Source organism: Oxyura jamaicensis, chromosome 18 (assembly GCF_011077185.1).
Source record: "Oxyura jamaicensis isolate SHBP4307 breed ruddy duck chromosome 18, BPBGC_Ojam_1.0, whole genome shotgun sequence".
Taxonomy (NCBI): domain Eukaryota; kingdom Metazoa; phylum Chordata; class Aves; order Anseriformes; family Anatidae; genus Oxyura; species Oxyura jamaicensis.
The window spans coordinates 7,006,972-7,026,879 of NC_048910.1; the positions used below are offsets into that span (position 1 = coordinate 7,006,972).

General features: G+C 37.6%; 2 protein-coding genes across 13 annotated transcripts in view; one reads left to right on the top strand and one right to left on the bottom strand.

Moving 5' to 3' along the window:
• Window positions 1–19,908, top strand: part of LOC118175736 — a 214,843-nt gene that overhangs the window by 167,905 nt on the left and 27,030 nt on the right. For 5 of the 11 annotated variants that reach the window (XR_004755098.1, XM_035342237.1, XM_035342238.1 and 2 more), the window contains one exon: window positions 16,784–16,875. Coding sequence is in view for 5 of the 11 variants with exons in the window: in XM_035342237.1 (XP_035198128.1) it covers window positions 16,784–16,855 (72 nt within the window). In the remaining 6 variants the exon portion in view is untranslated. Of the gene's footprint in view, window positions 1–2,922; window positions 3,033–15,934; window positions 16,103–16,783; window positions 16,876–17,955; window positions 19,106–19,908 lie in introns of those variants that run through there. The other 6 variants (XR_004755096.1, XR_004755099.1, XM_035342240.1 and 3 more) reach the window with 5 other exon arrangements.
• The window catches only part of CA10 (carbonic anhydrase 10), a 199,467-nt gene that overhangs the window by 105,684 nt on the left and 73,875 nt on the right, over window positions 1–19,908 (bottom strand). For both annotated transcript variants that reach the window (XM_035342234.1, XM_035342233.1), the window contains one exon: window positions 14,607–14,749. In XM_035342234.1, the coding sequence (XP_035198125.1) occupies window positions 14,607–14,749 (143 nt within the window). The remainder of the gene's footprint in view (window positions 1–14,606; window positions 14,750–19,908) is intronic.

Consider the following 19,908-nt stretch of genomic DNA (forward strand, 5'->3'; position numbering starts at 1 on the left):
TGGAGCCGCTGTTCCAGTTTCCCTTTTCTTTGCAGCTCGTTTCTGCCAGCTCTAATTGGATGCTGGTCCTCATGTGCTATACAGCATTATCATTGTTTTTCAAAATGTTTGATGTGCAGAACTCCTCTTTTTTTCTTCTTTTGCTATTAAAAAATGATTGCAGCCAGACTAACAGTAATATTTATAAAGTTTGTTGTAATAACTTGACAGACTCAATTTTTCATCTAGTACAGCTGTTGGGTTAGAAAGATGATGGGAATGACAAAAAAAATATTCCCACAACCTGGAAGCTTTTAAAATAAATTTACTGTTTGCATAGATTCAAATTCTACAAGACAATGTAATTTCTTCCTACACAGCTTTAACAATTCTTCCCTTTAAGGTGTCAGGAAGATAAGTGGGTGATAAAGTATTGATCCAAAGCTGCTGCCTATAACTTCCCTCTTCTCACAAATGTCATACAAATATTATATTTCTTTTGGTATCACCAATAATGCCATGATAATATTCAGTTCTGCCTGCCAATTCATTTTAGAAGTCTCTAAGGACCAAACTGGTATTATAATTTGTAATTATGGAGGGCAGTTAAAACCCCTCCTGAACTGCTACCCAGAAGTTTCTGATGCATCCTTGGGAGGAAGCCAGTTTTATCTAAAGAACTGTCTCCAAAGATTACAGTAGAGGATTTGTTGCTAAAACTCCCTCCATCATCAAACACTCGAGAACAATCACAGAAAAATCATGTGTGCTATCTGATAAACTGCTTTATCATTGTGCCGATGGGACTGATTGACACTCTGGTTGGACAGGACAGTCACTCCATCCTATCTCAAGAGATCTACCTTCTAAGGAAATCTGGGCTCAGCTGATGGATCACTCTTTCATAACACTGGAGATGCAGAACTGCTCTCTCTTTCTGCCTCCTCACCTATTAAACAGTAATTGCAGCCAGACTAACAGTAATATTTATAAACTTTGTTGTAATAATTTGCCAGACTCAGTATTTCATCTAGCACAGCTGTTTTATTCTCCCATTACGTACACCAGATGCTGTAATATTGTTCCTAATTTATGTGTGGGGTGTTCAGTTAAAGGCTGCTGCAGACTTCCACACGGCGCCGTGCTGGCTTGCAGCTCAACAGCGTGGCTCTTTCTCCAGTAATCACCTCTATGCTGCTCACAGGAAAAGAGTAGTCCCAAGCCTACAGAAGATACCAGCTGGTATCTGGTGGAAGCAGGAAGAAAAGTGAAGAGCTGGCATGCATTTTGCACATCCCAGTAGTTCTCTTCAGGAATCTCTTTAGTTTATGGCTCGCTGCACATCCCTTTATTCATGTGATTATTTATGCAGGGCACAATGGTGTACTAAAGGACAAACAATACTAGGCACATGGTTTTAGATGTTGAAATGGATATGTGGTTTTGCAGCTAAAATACTTTCAGGAAAAGATGAGGCTAAGTGGAAGAGGAGATGAGCAAAATCCTTCGGCCAAAAATGCTTGCTCCTGTCAGTGAGATCATCAGAGAGCCCAGAACTAGCTGAGGAAAGAGACTGGACTGAGAATGGCTCATGATTATCAGAGATCTGCAAATGAAACAAGTTTTTACCCAAAGAAATATGTAACTGCAAGTGAAATACTCCCCCACTTACAATGATTTCTGGGTTCTTATTAAGTGTCTGGCAGAGGTTTTCATTAGCACAGGCTTTGATGAACAGAAATTTTGGAGTTTGTGGTCAAGAATATATTCACAGCTGTGTTTCTGATTTTATATTTTTTGCTTTGTTTGTAGGAGTTAGAGGTAATTGTTAACAGTCCAGGCAGAAATGCATACAGTATGGTAGTCATACCACGTCTTTCAGGGTATTATGTCTTCACTTGAAGTGGCGAGTATTTGTCATGAAAGTGGTCTAAGACTTCTTTGTGTGAAATGGTTTCTCCTCTTCCTTTGCACTGCTCAGGGAGAGCAGGAACTGGAGGTGATAAAGCAGCTGGACACATATAAACATCTTGATGATATTTGCGGTGAAATTCTAAAGGGAACTGTGCAAATCTTCAATTCAAATAGCATTTAAAGAACATGACATTTGGAAAAAATATCAGTCCATTCAAATACCCCGAGCTGTTTTGGCAGAAGTTTTCCCCAAACCAAGGAGACCAATGCAGAGATGCCCACCATGGCTGTTGGAGCTCTGGACCAGCTGGGCAGTACTAACTCAGATGCCCAGTTTTCATTATTTGAGCTGATACCTTTGTTTGTTCTTCTCTGAACTAGCTTGGGTACATCTAAGCAGATTCTCCTGTAGTGCGCCTTTGGCCTGTGAGACTTACCTCATAACTGTAAGAGGATTTCAGCTGTGACCTTGCTCAGGATGAGTACTGTAGTCCTTACACATTCTTACCACCTTTTCAGTGGTTCCCTGAAAGCTTTCTCATGCTTAGCTCCCTAACTTGAATTTATCACAACAGTAAGGAGACAGCACACAATGTATGTTCAAGCACTGTTGGATCTTCTAAACAGATGAAAATTCCTTGGGCAAGACACAAATCTTTTGTATGCTGTTAAGATTTTTTTGTACAAGCAATGCTACATTCCTACTAGTTTACTGACTTTATTTTGCTTAAATATTGAGTTATCAGTGCTGCACTCCACGAAAGATACTGAAAACGATGCATTTCTGCTGGAGAAAATAGTAGCCAAACAGTGATGTGTAAAACTACAGCACTAACAGCTGCAATCTACAGGATACAGAATTTCTTTAATATATAGCTACCTTTGAAATTCCTTGTTTGGCGCATAAATCCTTAGCTTGTATAGCTCCTGCCTTCATAGACACATGACCTTCAATGAGATGCCTATGATATCACAAATAATTCATTATAATAATAATAGTTTTTGAACTGTTTTCTACTTTCCCTTCAGTAAATCCTGTATCTGCTGGCCAGTTCCATCCAACTTGACAAAGAAGACGATATCTAAGCATTTTGTGAAAACTGCATAGAAGGAAACAAAATATCTTGTCTTAGAAAAAGGTAGGTAAAATGAAGGTATTATAGATTGCTGTTAGCAGCAGCCAACTGAGCAATGAGTAGGTGCATTTGCAGGATGGCTGGCACAAAGAGCTTGGAAATAGCCACAGCATCTGCTGCCTTTGCTTTCTAATGAAGGGGATTTGTGAAGTGATAACGGGACAGAAGCTGTAAGGAAGCTAACGTGATTCCATAGGAAACCAGGCTTCATTATTTCTTCTGTTTATGGAACACTTTGTGTTAAGAGAAAACCTGCACAACCTCTTGCCACAGAGAGGCCCCCCAGAAGGTCAAACTAGATCCAGCAATCATTCCACTAATACGTAGCCACTTCAGTGACTAAGGGCATTGGGGTGATAGCAAATGGGCACTAAGATGGCACACAACTTTGCACAGTAAGAGAGGATGATTCCATCTGAAATTTGACCAAAGATGGTAGCATACATCTCCCTGCTTCCAAACAATATTCTTCTAGTATACTTTTATTTGTATTTATTTATACACTTACACCAAGGAATTTGGTGTAAGCTCTCTAAAGAGCCGGATACAAAAACCATCTTGTCATGGGTAGAAAGTATCTTCCTTGTAGCGAGAAGATGTCAAATAAACAAGATAAAGCACCAAAGGTTTAAGCCTGAAGTTGAGATTTCGAGGCATGGATTTAGTGTTGTGTATCTGTTGAATCTGAGAATCTCTCCAATATCACTGCCTTCTGTCCATGTCAAATCCTTCTTGATAGTGAGGTTCTGGGTGCAGAGTTTCTCTCTCCAGCATTGAAATCTGTCCCTTGGCAACATACCAGGAGACCTGTTTAGCCGTATTTCTGCACTTCTAATTGAGCAATACCTAGTAAATGGCCCCGGATGTGTCAAGTAGGGATTTACATCCCAGCCTGTCTTCAGGCTGGAGGAACCACGGCAGACTGTCATTTTTAATAACACACTGAAAGAAAAGATCATGGATGTACATTTGCATCAAAAGCTGAAGTCACTCGAAAGTAGCTATTAATGTCCATCACATAAATAATATGCTTTACAAAACTAAACACAAAAATACACTTATACAGAAGGGCTCTGATAATATCAAAAGGGCATTTGTGTGACTAAAAGTAATTTTGACTCTGTTTTTTTTTTTTTTTTTTTAAAAAAAAAGTCTTTGCACAGTACATTTGAACACTATTTTGGGTAGAGGTCTGAAATAGTCCTAGATGAAATAGGACTAGATGAAATACTTAGTTAAGGCTAAATCCTTAGCTAGGGCAAAGTGTCTTCAAAGGGGCTTTTATGTGCCACCTCAGCACAGCTGTACTGCCCTTGGCATAGCCCTGGAAGCTGCTGTGATCTAAATTCATCACTGCGATGTATTTCTTTGCACTGTTTGTGTGGCAGGGAACAGAGGAGTGCAGAATGCAAGTAGAGGGATTTAGTACTATCAGTGGCAAATTATGATGTTGATATGCTGCCGCCAGCTGCTTGCTGGGGCACAGTGGAAAGTATATGGGAGTAAAGGATATACACCCATTCCTTTTTCCTGCATATCCCAAGGAAGTCACAATTTGTCCTTATTAATCCCTGCCCACTTTTCTCCTTCCTGCCCCCAACCACAATAAATATCTCTAATGGATCAATGTGGCAATGTGCCATCTAAGTAAGTGTATTCTGTGCAACACCCTCTTCTGCTGAACAGCTTCCCTGAGGCAGGTGGCACTGAGCTGTTAAAATAAGTAAGAGTGCAGTAGAATTTTTTTCTTTTTTCTGTGTGGTGTGTCACAGGCTAGAGATTAACACTACTTATATTTATATGAAGCACATTTTCACCTTGGTACCAAAAGCAGTTTTGAAATAGTTAGACCTTGCAAATTCATAATAGCGACACTGAAACCAGGAGTCATCTTTCTTGAAAAAACAGAATTATCTTTTAATAGTCACTACAGATGCTCCAACTGTCTTGTGAAATGATCCCCTCAGGGAATATAAGCACCCATATGAACTTTCTTCAGCTAGTTTTAAGTTATGATGCAAGTTATACAGATTTAAATTGAAGATAACTTTCCAGAAGCCATCCCTTTAGCCATTTTACAGCATTACTCAGAGCTGGGGCTGATGCAAGAGAGACAAAACATAAATTCAGAAAATAAACAGTTTATTGACTTTCCTTACAGATGATGTTGTTTCTTTAGACTGATGCTTTAATCAAATGTCTTACAGTGAGTTTCTGGATTCTGAAAAATTCTGGAAAATAGACTGCAGATGAAATCTTATATTCTTGTTCACTTTTATTTGACTGCTGAAATGATGAATGATAGGATACAGCCTTTAGGAAAAAGGTAAGGTGAGAGTCTCATACACGTACAGACAGAAAGATACATATAAACATACTTATTTTTCTTTCAAGTTGAATGTTGTAAACTGAGATAGGAAAGACAAACTGGATTTTAGAGAAAACTCCTGAAAATGAGACTGTTATGTATTTGGATTTTTCTACTGATGTACCAGAATTCTACACTTTCTTCTTTAACTAAGTTTAGAAAAGGAGACATCAAAAAATGTTTCTTTAATCATCTTCTCTGTATTTGTCAGTTAAAACAGACTCCCCAGTGTTTTTTGGCAGACAAGTTAAACTTCTTTTTTTTTTTTTTTCAGTTTAGAAGCTAAGATTTCCATTGTCAGACTTAAATTGACAGTTTGGGACTGTTTATTGTTCAGGGACATGAGCAATAACTTGATAAAGAAGCTGGGTTTAAAACTATTTAGTTATAATTGATTTCACTTGCAAGGTACATACACTGAACTATTTATAAATTCAAACACTTACCTACATGACACAGAGAGCTGCCACACATCTTAGTAATAATGCCATGAGCTATGATTTTCTGTCATTTTCTGTACAGGAACAGCATAGCCCAAATAAGAAAGGGTACATGCAAAGGATTATTTTCTCTTTCCAATTTCCTTGTACAGCTTGCAATCCCCTGTAATATATACTGCCTCGTACATTAAAACAATTTCTTACCCCCAATTCATGTACTTTTTCTTCCCCTGCTTCAGAATCATTTACTGATATTTTTTTCTCAGCCTGTTGAGTGACACACAGGTTAAATACCCCTGCTGTTTCACCGTCCAGTTCCCAACTGGACAAGGAGCTGCTGATCACAGATTTGTTTTTAATTATTAGACCACTAATTCATTGGTGGTGGATAATTGACCGCTGTTTCAGTTTTTGCCCTTATCCTCCTTTCTGGCATCAAATTCTAAAACACCTCAATTAATTCTCCTATCTATAAGCAAACTTCCCACTTCACCCTTCAACAATCCGTGATTAACAGTATCAGGAGGAAGAACAATGAACTTGCACTTCACTCTAACACTCAAAGTTCTGAATGACACATTTGACTACCACAGCAATTTGTATTTCACCCTGACAGCAGTGTTATTTATCCTTGTCTTCACTAGCTTGCAGCAGAATTGACATGTGTCTATTATAACGTCCCTACTCCAGTTGCAAGACGGGCAGAAATCCCTGCCAAAAATATGGTGGTTTCTTGCTTACATTCACTATAAAACAATGTAAGGAGATGCGACTGTGAGAACTGTTATCTGCTGTGCTTGAGACAAAAAAACAACTTCCAAAAGCACCAGTCTTGCAATTATTTTGTGCTAATTCTCCAGCCACAGAGCAGGTTTACTTGTCCTTAACTTTCTTAACTTCTATGTGAATGACCTGATGATAAATCAGTGTCAAACAGATTAGTTGTTTCCTGATTGTTTCCTTATTTGAGATCATTTCAACTCCACAAAAACATAGTTCATAGCTTTAACCATCAGGAATGAAAGTAAGAGTTAATGTACAACACGAAAGAGAAGCTTTTCTCTGGCTTCTTTAAGGGCTGTGTCTGACTCCAGTTCATCAGGTGCTGGATCTCTTACAGCTCACACTTCACAGCTGTAGCCAACAGGCCACAAGCTGTCACCGTGCCTGCTGTCTGTGTAACTATTTGGAAAGCTGACTTAGCACCTTTCACCCACAAACAGATCTTCCGCCAAAATGTATCTGCTGCCTACATGGGCAGCAGACACGTAGCATACATCATAGCCTCCTGTTCCCCCACATACAAACCGATGCCCATCTATACTCCATTACAGAATTCCAGAGCAATTTGTTAATCATCTTCAGGAAAAATGGTTTAAATATAAACACGTATTCGATGGGTGCAGGCTATTAGGCTGAATGGCTAACAGCCTTGCCACCAACTGCCAGTGGTGGAGAGCCAAGTGCACAGTCAAGGTAGTGCTTTACATAAGCACTGTTTGCTATGCAATATACTCACCTGCCAACTAGGAAGCTGCAAAGCTCAAATGCTTGAACTCACATAGGAGAATAAACTAATATTGAAATAAGAAGAACTGAAGAAGAATTATTTATGAACAGTTCATAATAATTCTTGTAAGTTCAAGTTGGCCTTACACTGATTACAAAGAGAAAAAAAAAATCTGTGTTGGATGCTGTTGTATAAATTATTCTCAAATGTTTAAGAAACTACTGCAATGCTGTTTTTAAACACAGATAATGTTAGCTACATTATTACTACAGATTATATCACCTTTGTAAAGGACATTCATGGCACTGATAACAACATAACGAGTGTCTCACATTTGCTTAGAAAAAAAGTCTCCAATATATATAACCAGAGATCATAAAAGCTTATTTCCAAATCGCAGTCTTTTGCCATTGAATTGAGAACAAAAAGTCATGAAACTTTAAGGCCAGGATTTACCAGGAGGGAAGGTATGTGGATTCTCATTAGTTCTGGTTTGCATGGCAAGTGTTTTGCTTTAAGTGACCTAATGGCAGCTGAAAAATAATCTAACATATGCTAGTATCTTCTCCATATATCTTGACTTTGATATGATTCATTCCTATTAATTACAGCAGGCTGTCTGTGAAAAGCATTTCTTTAATAATATTATTCCAAAAATATCTGCTTGTAAGAAAATATTGTATTTTAATAGGTTTCAATATAATGTCATACATTAATTATTTTATGTTTTTACTGAAAAGAAAGAAAGGGAAGGAAAATGAAAGAGAAAGAATGAATCCGAGACCAGGAAATACGTTTTAATGATGCTGAAATACAAACTGTATTCCATTTAAAGTATATAGTGTTAGGAGACTTGTACACCTTTACTGTGTGAGCAGTGCAGGAGAAAAAAAAATCTTCAGCTTTTTCATATAGTTGTTATAGCCTCAAGTACAGAATCAAGTACAAAGACAAGATATATGTTACTTTTACCTCTGCAAGGTTTGCAATAAACATCTAGGTTTATAAATAGACTTAAGAGCAGGATGAAATAAATCCGAATAAGATACTATCAAAATACTGCACAATGTATATTAGTAGATAGAAAAAGACCATTTAGAGCAAATTTGTATTTTGAAAATTCCTTTGAATATATCAAAATATTTAGAAATCAGAGGCCAGCTGCTACTCCAGCCCCCAAGGTACGAGGAACTTGAAAGCAATTTATTGGAAGAAACAATTGAGGAAGGAGAAAAGAAAGCAGTGGGCAAGACCTATGGCTGGTATCAGTTAGCTCTGCTTCAGTAACAGCACTGATTCCATCATCATAGACAACCAAAATTTAGGAAAACACAAGATGCACATCTGAGTTCCCACATACTCCAAATTAGGTCACTCTTAAGATAGGATCCCTGAAGTGATAAGGAAGCAGAAGACCTTGTTAAGAGACAGATCTAGAACCTAGATAAATGCCTTTTCCTAAGTACTTCTGAAAAGATACAAAAGATACTGTTCTAAATAGTGATGAGGACTAACAAACAACAGTTACTTTAAACTGCTAGTTTCATTTTATGTTCACTTACTAATGTATCTGAGAACATGCAATGCTGCAGGAGTATTAGAAGTCATTTAAGCAGCAATACTGTATCACATTTTTTATTCATTAAAGTTTTTGATGTTTGCATCAGACTTTTGACTTTCTAAAGCCTCTCTAAATCAAAACATCATATTAGTAAGCTCTCTAAAAATTCATCACAAATCAGTTTACAGATGACATTGATGTCTTATTGCTATCCATTCCTCCTGGACCATTTCTAACAATTCATTTTTTATATTCCTGCCGTGCTGAAATATGGTTCACACCAGTATCTGTCCTTTTAGTAATCACCAAAGCAAAGCTTGGCAGTTGTCATATATTGCACTCTTGAGAAAAATGCTCGTAATACTCTGAATTGATTGATCAGTGTGGAATCAGAACTAGCTGGCAGAGAAACCATTAGCTGATTTCAATTCATAAATCTCTTCTCTCCCACCCTATTTTAGTTTAGAAACTGCTAAATATTACCATTATCTTGTGATGCATAGGATGAACCCATTATTTATAAATATATTAATTTAACTAATGTGTGATTGCATTCATTAATGCCCTTATAAGTAGGCAGACTTATGGATTTTACTGAGCAACTTTCATTTAAGTACACTGAGCTAGTGAATGTATGTAACAGCCATTGGCCAACAGACATCAATCTGTTCATGTCCCCAGAGGTCAAAATCAGGCACAACATTCTTTCTTGTCTTAAAAATGAAGTGATTTTAAACAGAACCTTACCTGCTGTAAACAACAATTTAAGTCCTCGAGCATGACCTAAAATGATTAGTAACACAGGGTGTTGCTTACGTGTCAGGGTTTAATTAATTGGCAGGGATTCATGTTGTGTCTAAAGCAAATGCTGTTTATAACATGTTTTAGGAGAAAAAAAAAAAAAAAAAAAAAAAAAAAGAAGTATGGCCAAGAACAGGTAAAAAACTGCTAGTTGGTTAAAAAGATTTCCTGAAGAGATCTTAACATCCCATCAATAGAGCTAAGTGCACTATCGCCAAGAACTTAAAAATCTAAAGGCAGAAGTGGCATACACGTAGTCTGAAGGTGAGTGTGAAATTACACACTGGAACTTACAGGGAACAAGTTTTGGAGGAACAAAGGCGGAGATCTTGGAGAAGGGAGACTGAAGGAGGAAATCCCAGCAGAGAACTAGCTCAGTGCAAAATGAGGAGATTTGTTCATCTGCTACTAGTAGTAGTACACACGTGATGGTCCAGAAAGCCCTGCTTTAGAGACTGAAATCCGTTGTGCTTGCTGTCCAAATGGCACGAGCCTGCAGCAGCTCAGCAGTAAAGTTATTCTGTTGTACTGTGCTGGTTGCCTTGGTGTTTATGTGAATCCGAAGAAAAAAAGAGAAAGTAAAACTGTATTTTCCTTTGTGACAGAGCGGAAAAATGCGATTTGCATATTAATAAGGGTTTGTATTGTTTATTAAAAAGGACTGTTTATCTGAAAAGGGCTGCATGTTAAATTCACTAAAATGGATAATCAAGAGACAAATCTGGGCCTGAGAGAGAGCTGAAACTTTGGGAGTTTCCTCAAAAGCAGCATTTCTTTGGGGGAATTTATCTGCATGTAAACTCATTAAGTATCTTGTGCTGAGATTCTGGATCTTGAAATCCAATTAGCTGTATCAGTGATATTCAGCCTTGAGGACCTGAAAAGCCACTTTCTCAGGAAATGGAGAAGCACAAACATACAAAATAACACAGCACAATTCAGAATAACAACTGACTACTCTTGAATTGTAAATCGCGTGAGCTGATACTGCACTGCAGTGGTTTAACAGCATATAAAGCAACATACTGTTGCTCACTGGATCTTTATTGTGCAAATTGGATCAAAGATATATTTGGTAAATTGCATTGCAATTGCATTTGTTTCTGAATGGATTGGGAAGAAGATTCTTCTCAGCCTCAGATCAGAAGTATCAACTCACCTGCTGTGTAACAGGCCACAGGCTCCTGGTAGGCTGAGGATAGGTAGATCGTAATGTTCTTCCTTCATACTCTCCTTTTAGACTATTCCTTTTCTTTAGGAACATGAAAATATAAAATTTTTTTCCCAAGTGGTCTAAAAAATTGCAGGAATGCCTCAATACAGTTTACTGAAGTATCTTCCATTACTAACACTGAAATAAAATAAACTGTCTGATGAGAGAGGCTAGAAAGGTGAGAACTTAAAGTGGAATTCTCAGTCCTGATAAACTGAGTAATGGAAATGGTTTGGAACAGTTTTGGTCTGTTGTTGTAGAAATTGAGAACTAAACAGGTAACTGGTTTACAGAAATTAAGCAAAACTCTCCAGCCCCCCAAAATAAAGCTCCTAATGAAACCAGTGGTAGGGAATGAAAGAGGTCAGAGGAAATACTAAGTGTGAGCAAGTTGTCCAGCTGTACGTTACTTGAATTGCTCTAGACTGGGCTTGAATTCTGTTCCAGGGGTGAGCATCTTCTGTTCCTTCTGAAGTTAATTAAAAAAGTGAAGAACACAAAAGTAGAAATGTGGTTTTCAAAATCAGAACTCAAATAAAAATGATTTCTACTTAATAGAAGAAATCTTTGTTAAAAATTTGAAGTTTCCGTTTCAGGAGTAACTGGTATGAAAGCTTCCTTCCCTCTAGCTGCTCTCCCAAGACATAACTCCTCCAGCTCCCTTTTCACAAACTGTGTATGATTTTGTCTCTGTATGCAACTACCTGTCTCATGTGTATTTAAGTTAGCTTATTATAACTTTGATTTGAAACCATATCAACCATCTTTTTTATTTATTCATCATTTTTCTTAGGATCGGTTCCATAAATTTTTTTAGTGTACAGCATAATCACAGTAAAGTCTTGTCTAAGAAATTCCCTGGCTGCTATACCAATTGGTTCATTGCCCTGAAATCTGAAGTGCTCCAGCCCACATGAAAAACACCTCAGTATTTAACATATAAAACACATTACCAAAAAAGTGAGCATAAATATACTACCTGCCAAATCAACTCTGCACTGCAGCCTTAACTATGAGAAAAGATTTTTTAAGGCATCAAATTGCAATCTTTTCCTTAAAGGAGAATTTTGATTCATCCATTTTAGAAATATCTCTAAAATAGGTTAGTCATAACTAGAACAAATCCTGTTCTCATAACATGATAGAAAACTATCACTGCTTGACAGCAGCAGGATAACATTTGTGAGAAAGATAAGAATATCTCATTACTGATATAACATCTCCCAGGCCCTTCATGCTTCTGATATTTTATTAATAATCAGACATTTGCTTCATCCTGAACTGGCATAAAAACCAGTTAAATTCTTAGAACTGCTGAAGACATTAAATAGTCTGAAACGCCTTGCTTTGATTCACTGACAATGCCCATGTAATTTTTTCTTGATTATTGCATTATGTCATACTGTAGTTTATAAATAACCTGAAAAATGTCATTCTTTACATAAATAGCAAAATTGATACAGCTCTTTTTTTGTATCAAAATGAAAATTTCAATGCATTTCTGTGTAAAAAGCAAAACGTGCATATTTGCCCTGAAATTTGGACCATAGTTGGGAGCATTACTGTCCTTCAGTAAGTAACAATACCACCATTTTCTCACTTCTGCGAGGAAGTTTACATCAATTCTGGTCTATGTACCACCAGAAGCTCAATGGGAAGTACAGAGCAAATTCCCATCTCGTGTTTTTTTCCAGAAGAAATCTAATTTGTCAAGACAACAGGAGAAGATAAATCATTTTGGAATAACCTTTTGTTAGAGTCTCTGCTAGTTCCAATACTGTAAGTCACAGCACCTTTTCATTTGCATTGCTCTGTGTTACAGAGACTGAATAAAAGAACTGTCCGCATAGAATAAGCAACAAATCTTTAAAATATCATTTTAAACATGACTATGTAGGGGAAGAAACAAACAAATCAGAAAAATTAGGATCTAATGATTGTTTCCAAGTGTACTAACAGGATCTACTAGGATCAAGATGTTTAATTTGTAAAATAATTTGAGAATTGAAAAATATCAACCCTCCAGTTGGATGAACAGAATTGATACCTCATTTTTTGAGGATTGTTCTTAAACTTCCATATTGTGAATATATTCTTCACTTGGCATGGTAATTTTGGAACAAAGTATATCTCAGAAATGAAAGTGGCTGATTCTTTCAGTGCTGTCTGCTAAAATTTGTCTACACCCCTAATTTTTAGTAAGTATAATTCTTTAGTACACATAAAAGGGAAGAATGAATTAGTACATAAGGTAAGCGATGCAGAAAATAATTTTAAGAACCATGTATGTAAAATGGCCCTAAATATGCTACTGGTATAAACAGGAGATTATCAAGAGTGAAAGATGCTTGGGATCCAAATCTGCTTTCATTGTTTAGATTTCCTAACTTGCCACGTTTTTTTATGTTATACGCTGACATATAAAAGTTTTAATTCTGCTTATTAGCTCTGAGTCAGCAAGCACAAATGCACATACTTGAGTGTTTTTAAAATTCATAGCCATAAATAATTTCTGGTGAATTACTCTGACCTATATGCATGTATTAGCACAATACTGCAATATCTGAGTTGCAAAAACTTGTAGAAACATTTACTGAACTTGAGTTTTTTATTACAATAAAAAGCTTGTACAAATTTAAACTTCTACCATAACTTAGATACAGTATAAGAAGATCACTAATGAGGACCTATCAGTAGTATTCTGCTGTGTACACATACCTCAGACAACAACCTCTACCTGTTTGAACAGCTTCCTGAGCCACAGGTAGACACATTAGCTAACCCAAGATGACTGTGGTTGCACACCTCCTTTTTTGAAGATAAACTTCCCAAATCTGGTTAAGCAAGATAAGGTTTCTATATGCAGCATTTAAAAAGTATTATTGGTCAGAAACAGAGCTTAACAAACTAGTCAGCCATGTCAGTCACTTTTCAACAGGGAATTACCATGCTGATTTTATCTGAATAATTTTTTTTTTTAAGCTGAGAAAGTCTTTGCCAACCTATTGTTTCCATCTGATCCAGTATCTTTGGAGATTTACTTATGATCTATTAGAGTAAATGTCATTTTATTTTCTAATTAATGTATGTCAGGATATGTCCAATAAAAAAAAATCTTCCCATAAGTCTAAGTGACAATACTTTCCAGGTAACACAGAAACTAGGTTATTTTTTGAGCATGTTTATCAGCTTGTCCTGTGCTCGGATATGCATCACATAGTTCCCTTTGTTTCTTAATACAAATAAAGTCACTCATCCCTTCCTACCCCTTAACATGATGTTATTGCAATGTTATCCTGATTTAGATGAATAAAAGAAGGTTCTGGCCATCTTAAACAACACTTTTAGAATAATGGCTTTAAAATGCCATTCAGTGTGAACACCAAATGTAATTATAAACACAAAGTTTCTAAAAGTGAGATGCTCTTCTTCCAGACAGCAGAGTTTCATGTAACAGTTCATATGAAATTATAAATCTGGGCTAAAAGACATCTGAAAATGTATGGTTGCTATCTCCCCAATGGTGAATGAAATGGAACAATTTGTGAAGGATTACGTTGCTCTTATTCTGCCTCAGATCTGACTGAGACAAAAATGTAAATGTTTTAGAAATATAACGTACACCAAATGTTTGTAAGTCTATTAATGTCTTGTTTTTATACCAGAACATGATAGAACACCTACCTTTCTTCCCCCCGTGTTTATGCGAAGTGGTGTTAAGAAGGGATCAAAAATCATATGGCTGGTTTCAATATTGACAGGTGACTGTCTTTTCCCGACAGAGCAGAGATTCCAAGCTGAGTTCACCAAACCCCAAAAGGAGGGAACTGTAAAACAAAAAAAGTGCAAGTTCAAGAAAAGTCTGGAAAAACTAGAGAAATACATGCAAGGCAGATAGCCAGATAATTAAACTTGTCATACTCTTTGCATGCACACATTGAAAGTGAACACTGGCAAATTCATCTAGCACTTGATATTTAAAACTTCCTACACAAAGACCAAAACATATTGTTTCACATATTTTTGTATCAGGAAAGAAGGTGTATTTTTTTGCCTTTATGAATGTACCTAGCTATAATCCCAGATTCAATTATAAATAGCTTCTTTTTTATCAGTCTCATAGATTACTTACTTAGCAGCAGGTATGTGACTCATTTGTCCTTATGCTAATTTTACATACATACAATGTGTCACTGGACTGAAACCATTCTGTTTTACTCAACTTCTTAAAAGTTTTTATATTTAGTAGGATTCATTAAAAAACACAGCATAATTGTAGGAGAAACACACAGTGGGATCCCAGAGAACAGGCGTGCTCTCTAGACAGGTTCTGTTCATTTCTATTCCATTCACCCAAGTCTTTCTTAAGTCAGAGTTATGATCTAAAAAAATTCTTGTTGGAAAAGCCCTGCTCTGGTGGTGATAGTTCCTTCCCTGTATGTGCAGTGGTTTGGGACATGCAGGAACCCCTGATTTTTGACAAGCTGAGTTACTTTAAAAGGTTCTGTGCCCCTGATTGGAAAAGGAAGAAATGTGATCTGATTAGCTATATACTGCTTCTCATCAGGTAGCCGCAGGTTGAAGGTTCGTATTGCATCTCATCTGCAATTTACAGACTATGTCAGGCTCTCACTGGATGCTGAAAAAATCCTGATTAAATGAGCAACAAGTAACTACTAAAATACACGGAGACAGATTCAAACTTACATGCACAGTTTATCCCTGTCTGAAGTATATAAGGCAACTTTGACTTTATCAGAGTTATTCTGTGTGGTTTTGCGTAGCGGGGGGAATTTCAGAGATGCTCGTGTTGCTGTTCTTTGTTGGTTTTCCTTTTTCTTTTTATGTTTTATTGAAAGTTTACATAACCTTTGAGCCTCCCAGCATTTTTCTAATCAACTGTGTGACAAAGGCTACAAACCCAGGCTGGGGGAAGGAGCCTGTGGCTGAGCCCCTGGGGCAGAAGCACAGGTGTTTTGCCTAGAGGGTGGAGCTGCACACAACCCATCCTGCTTATAAAAAGCCTTGTGGTTGCAACAGCCTGCTGTTTGGAGGACTTTGTAGTGTGAATACTTGCTTCTGCTTGCAGTTTTTAGTTACTCTAGTGAGATCCTGCGTGGAGTATTGCTTGGATTTGACCCAAACAAGTCTATTTGCATTGGACCTAATGCACTGGGAAGGTATTTGAGGGGAGACGGGAAGAAAATATCTCCTAAGTACTGTAGCCTCAGGACAGAGGCTGATATTTGTGTTTTTGTGTTATATTCTATAGAACAGCTCATTTTTTTGCCCTTAGAGTTTAGTGTTGACCCAATCAAAGTTTAATTTTAACCTGTAACTTAGTATATAACTTCATGTCTAACTGTGCTACAAAAGTAATGCCCCTTTTCCTATGGGAAATACCATAGGATCTCACTATGGATTTCATCAGAGAGAAAATCCCTCTTTATGCAGAGGCCTAAATTAAGTCTTGCTTAATGGAGATGGTCAGGTTTAGCCTGATAGATCCCACTGTGAAGTTAATTCAAACAAAATATTAATGATGAAACTGTAGAGCTGTAGGTTCAGGAGAGAAAACATTCAAAAGGAAGTATGTTACTGAGATAGTTTCTAAAAATCTTTTGGGCAGGAATACTTCTGGTATTGTTAAAAGTGCATAGTTCTTTAGCAAGCATTTTAGAAACAATCAAGCCAGACATGGTAAGGGCACTGAAATGGTAAGTTAAATAGGGCAGTCCATTATCTTCAAGTTTGTATTACTTAAAGAACTTATGATGTAACTGAGATTGTCTCAGAAGAGCCATGATGAAAAATATCTTTTATGAGTGGATATTTCATAATGTCACTTCTGGTCCTGACAGGGCAACTATGCATTCTGTGTGCTGCTGGTCACGCTGGCCCACTGCTGGGAAGGCAAGGAGGTGGAGCTCTGACTTGATGCTGCACAGCAAAGGTTAGTCTTGTCATCCAGACACGTAACTTTGTGCTGTTATCTCTGATGTCTTTCTAAATGCCTGGGTAGCTTATGCTTGAGCATCTCCTCGAGATGTGCTTGGTGTTATCTCTGTTATATACAGCTGGACAGAAAGTACAGCAATGGTAAACTTTCCTCTGTGATCAGAAAGACTTTGCTTATGCTTCAACCGAAGGTTAATTAGGGAAGACTGACCTAAGACTGCACACCTAAGTTAACTAGTGGATGGGGATATCATGCAATATTAACGCCTAATTATATTTAATTAAAGCAATTAGTATTGCTGCTTAGATGCTCAAAGTAATAGAAAACTATTCAGAACCACAATGGAAAAATCCCAGCAGTATTCATGTAGAAAACCAAAGCTTAAATTAAATATAAGTACTGAATTAACTGATTAGCCTAAAGAAATTAGTAGCTGAATTTAGGAAAGCATAGCAAAATATTCATTATTCTATTATACTAGGTTAACTATCAGGGAAAGTTCTACTGGAGAGCAGGTCCTTAATGAAACAGTACCTCCTTCATCACCATTACCTGCATTGTATTTCTATAAGTATCTGGTGATGTATGAGAGGAATATGCTGCATCTTTGTGTGTGGACCTCTGAAGCATTCTTGACAGCAGCCCGGCTCCTGTGCTGCCCAGCAGCTGCTCTTATAAGTTAGTCTGCATGCAGCCCACACAGTAGTTTACAATCTCATTTAACAAGGTTCTCCAGCTACTGGTCATTCTGCCGAAAGTTTCGGTATATTGATCATGTCATCTCTGCCTTTGTCTATAAATCCTCCTAAACGTACACTGCTTGAGCTCATTTCTCACAAACATGTTACACAGATATGAGGTGACAAGTTTTTGCCTGACCAGTGTCATGCCTTCAACCTTCTCATAACAGAAAGAAAATTGGATAAATTCAAAGTCTATTTACTTTGTGTGTTTGTGTACTGTAGACAACAGGTTTTGTGTGTGTTATGTGGGGAGGAGGTGAGGGGATCACATTTTATTATACCCATGCAAAAATTGCTGACATCCTTATTCATAGCCTGGATCTTATTGCAGCTGCTAGCTTTTTCCATTTACTGGGAACAAGTTATATTGAGATATATGAAGATGCTCTAGTATCAGCGTGACATGATAGAATGAGGGATTCTGATGGCTTTCACCAAACCTATGCATAACAGTGAACTAATAGTAGCTAGAACAATAAAGTAAGGATTGAATGCAATTCTCTTAGTGATCACTATTGTGGATTTGCCTGAAGAAATGCATCTCAAGAGGAAAAGCAAAGCAATGAATGCCAAGTGTCCAATAAGGACGCCCCTCTGTAGGGACAGTGAACTCTCAGATAAGTGCAGTCATACTGTCTGTAGTGTGTGTTGGACATGTAGCAGTATGCGCCCATGTTACACAGAATCACAGAACAGCTGAGGTTGGAAGGGACCTCTGGAGGTCATCTGGGCCCTGCTCCGGAAGGGCCACCCAGTACCAGGTGTGCTCCAGTTGGCTTCTGAGTATCTGTAAGGAGGTAGAGGAGGCAATAGTAACAAATCTCCATGCTGTGAGAGGAGAGGCAGAAATTTTCCTAGTATGGGATCAGAGGTGCATGCTGTGTGCTACATAAAATATTACTCGATCTTAGAGAAAGATGCTAGTTGATAGGTCTAGGTCATGAAAGGGTTGGGGACAGGTAAGTACTGTCTCCTAGTTTATTTCTCTGGCACTGGGCTTACTTTTAAAGCAGTTGGAATTCTGCCCTGTTCTCTTTCTGCATCTTGCTCTTAGCAAAGCCACAACAAGTCTAACTAGAACTTCTCTGAGGTGCTTTCTGAAGAGTCCTTGCGACGCAGTGGCTGAAAGAGATTTGGTGTAGCTCAGAGGAGAAGAGATGCCTCCCTCAGAGTGGGGGACAGCTTGGCACTTCTTGCACACCTGGCTCTGGGGGCAGAGTGCTCCTGGGGCTTATCGTGTAGTATGGCTGTTCTGGGCTGTCAGTTTGCTACATGGAAATCCCAGATGTTTTTTATCCTCAAATGGCTCTGTGACTCTGTGTGACTGCAAAGTTCTGTAATATCCAGGAAATTTCCCAGTGTTCCTCACTATAGCTTCTGAGTTTAGAGTAGGGCACAGTAGCTGTTCAGGTATGTTCCTTGTTGCCTCATATAAGTAGATGAGATAGAATTGCAGCAGAACAAATAGAGGATGTCAGGGAGAAAAGCATGATTTAAAAAAAGACGTTTTCAGTAATAGAACAAGCTGAGACTATTCTGGGACCAACCTCCTGTCTACCTCATGTGTCTCACTGGTCTGATCTTGCTTCCTGCACTGGGCACTTGCAATAAGCAGGACAGTAAAATCATTTCGGCATTGTTTTAACACACGGTAAGGGAAGCATTTGCTGTGCAAACCTTTCACTGAGGAAGCAACCTCTGATTTAGGCCTAAGCCATGCAGAGACTCTAGTTTAAGAAGCCTCTATAGAAGAGTGCTCTGTATAATAGATACTACTATACTGAATTTAATACTTTCATATATAAATTAAAAACCCTTAGATAGTGAATTTTTGTGTAACCGCTTTAAGAAAAAACTAAATGGTAAAATGGACACTGGGTCTGCTGGAGTATAAGCCAAACTGGGTGCTGTGTGTTTATTCAGAGCCTCTGTTTAAATAGGGTCAAGGAAAAGTCAGTAAGTGTCAACAAAAATGAAGAAAGCAGCTAAAGTAAGAGCATCCTTCAAAAAATGGTGTTCAAATAAGAAAAATAGAAAAAATGATAACTCTGACATCTTAAATATAAAACTAAAATAAGACAAGTCAAGAGAAGATATTGAAGAACAATTTGCTAAAGTCATAAAAACCACTAACAACTTCTCTCAAGTGTATGAGAGGCAAGGATCCTGTCAGAGTCTGTAGGACCAGCTGATTGTTGCAAAAGAAGCACATGAAGATAATGTAGCAGCAAAGCTATATCTATTCTTCTCCTTATTGCTTACAAAGGTGCCTAGGGAGGTTCCC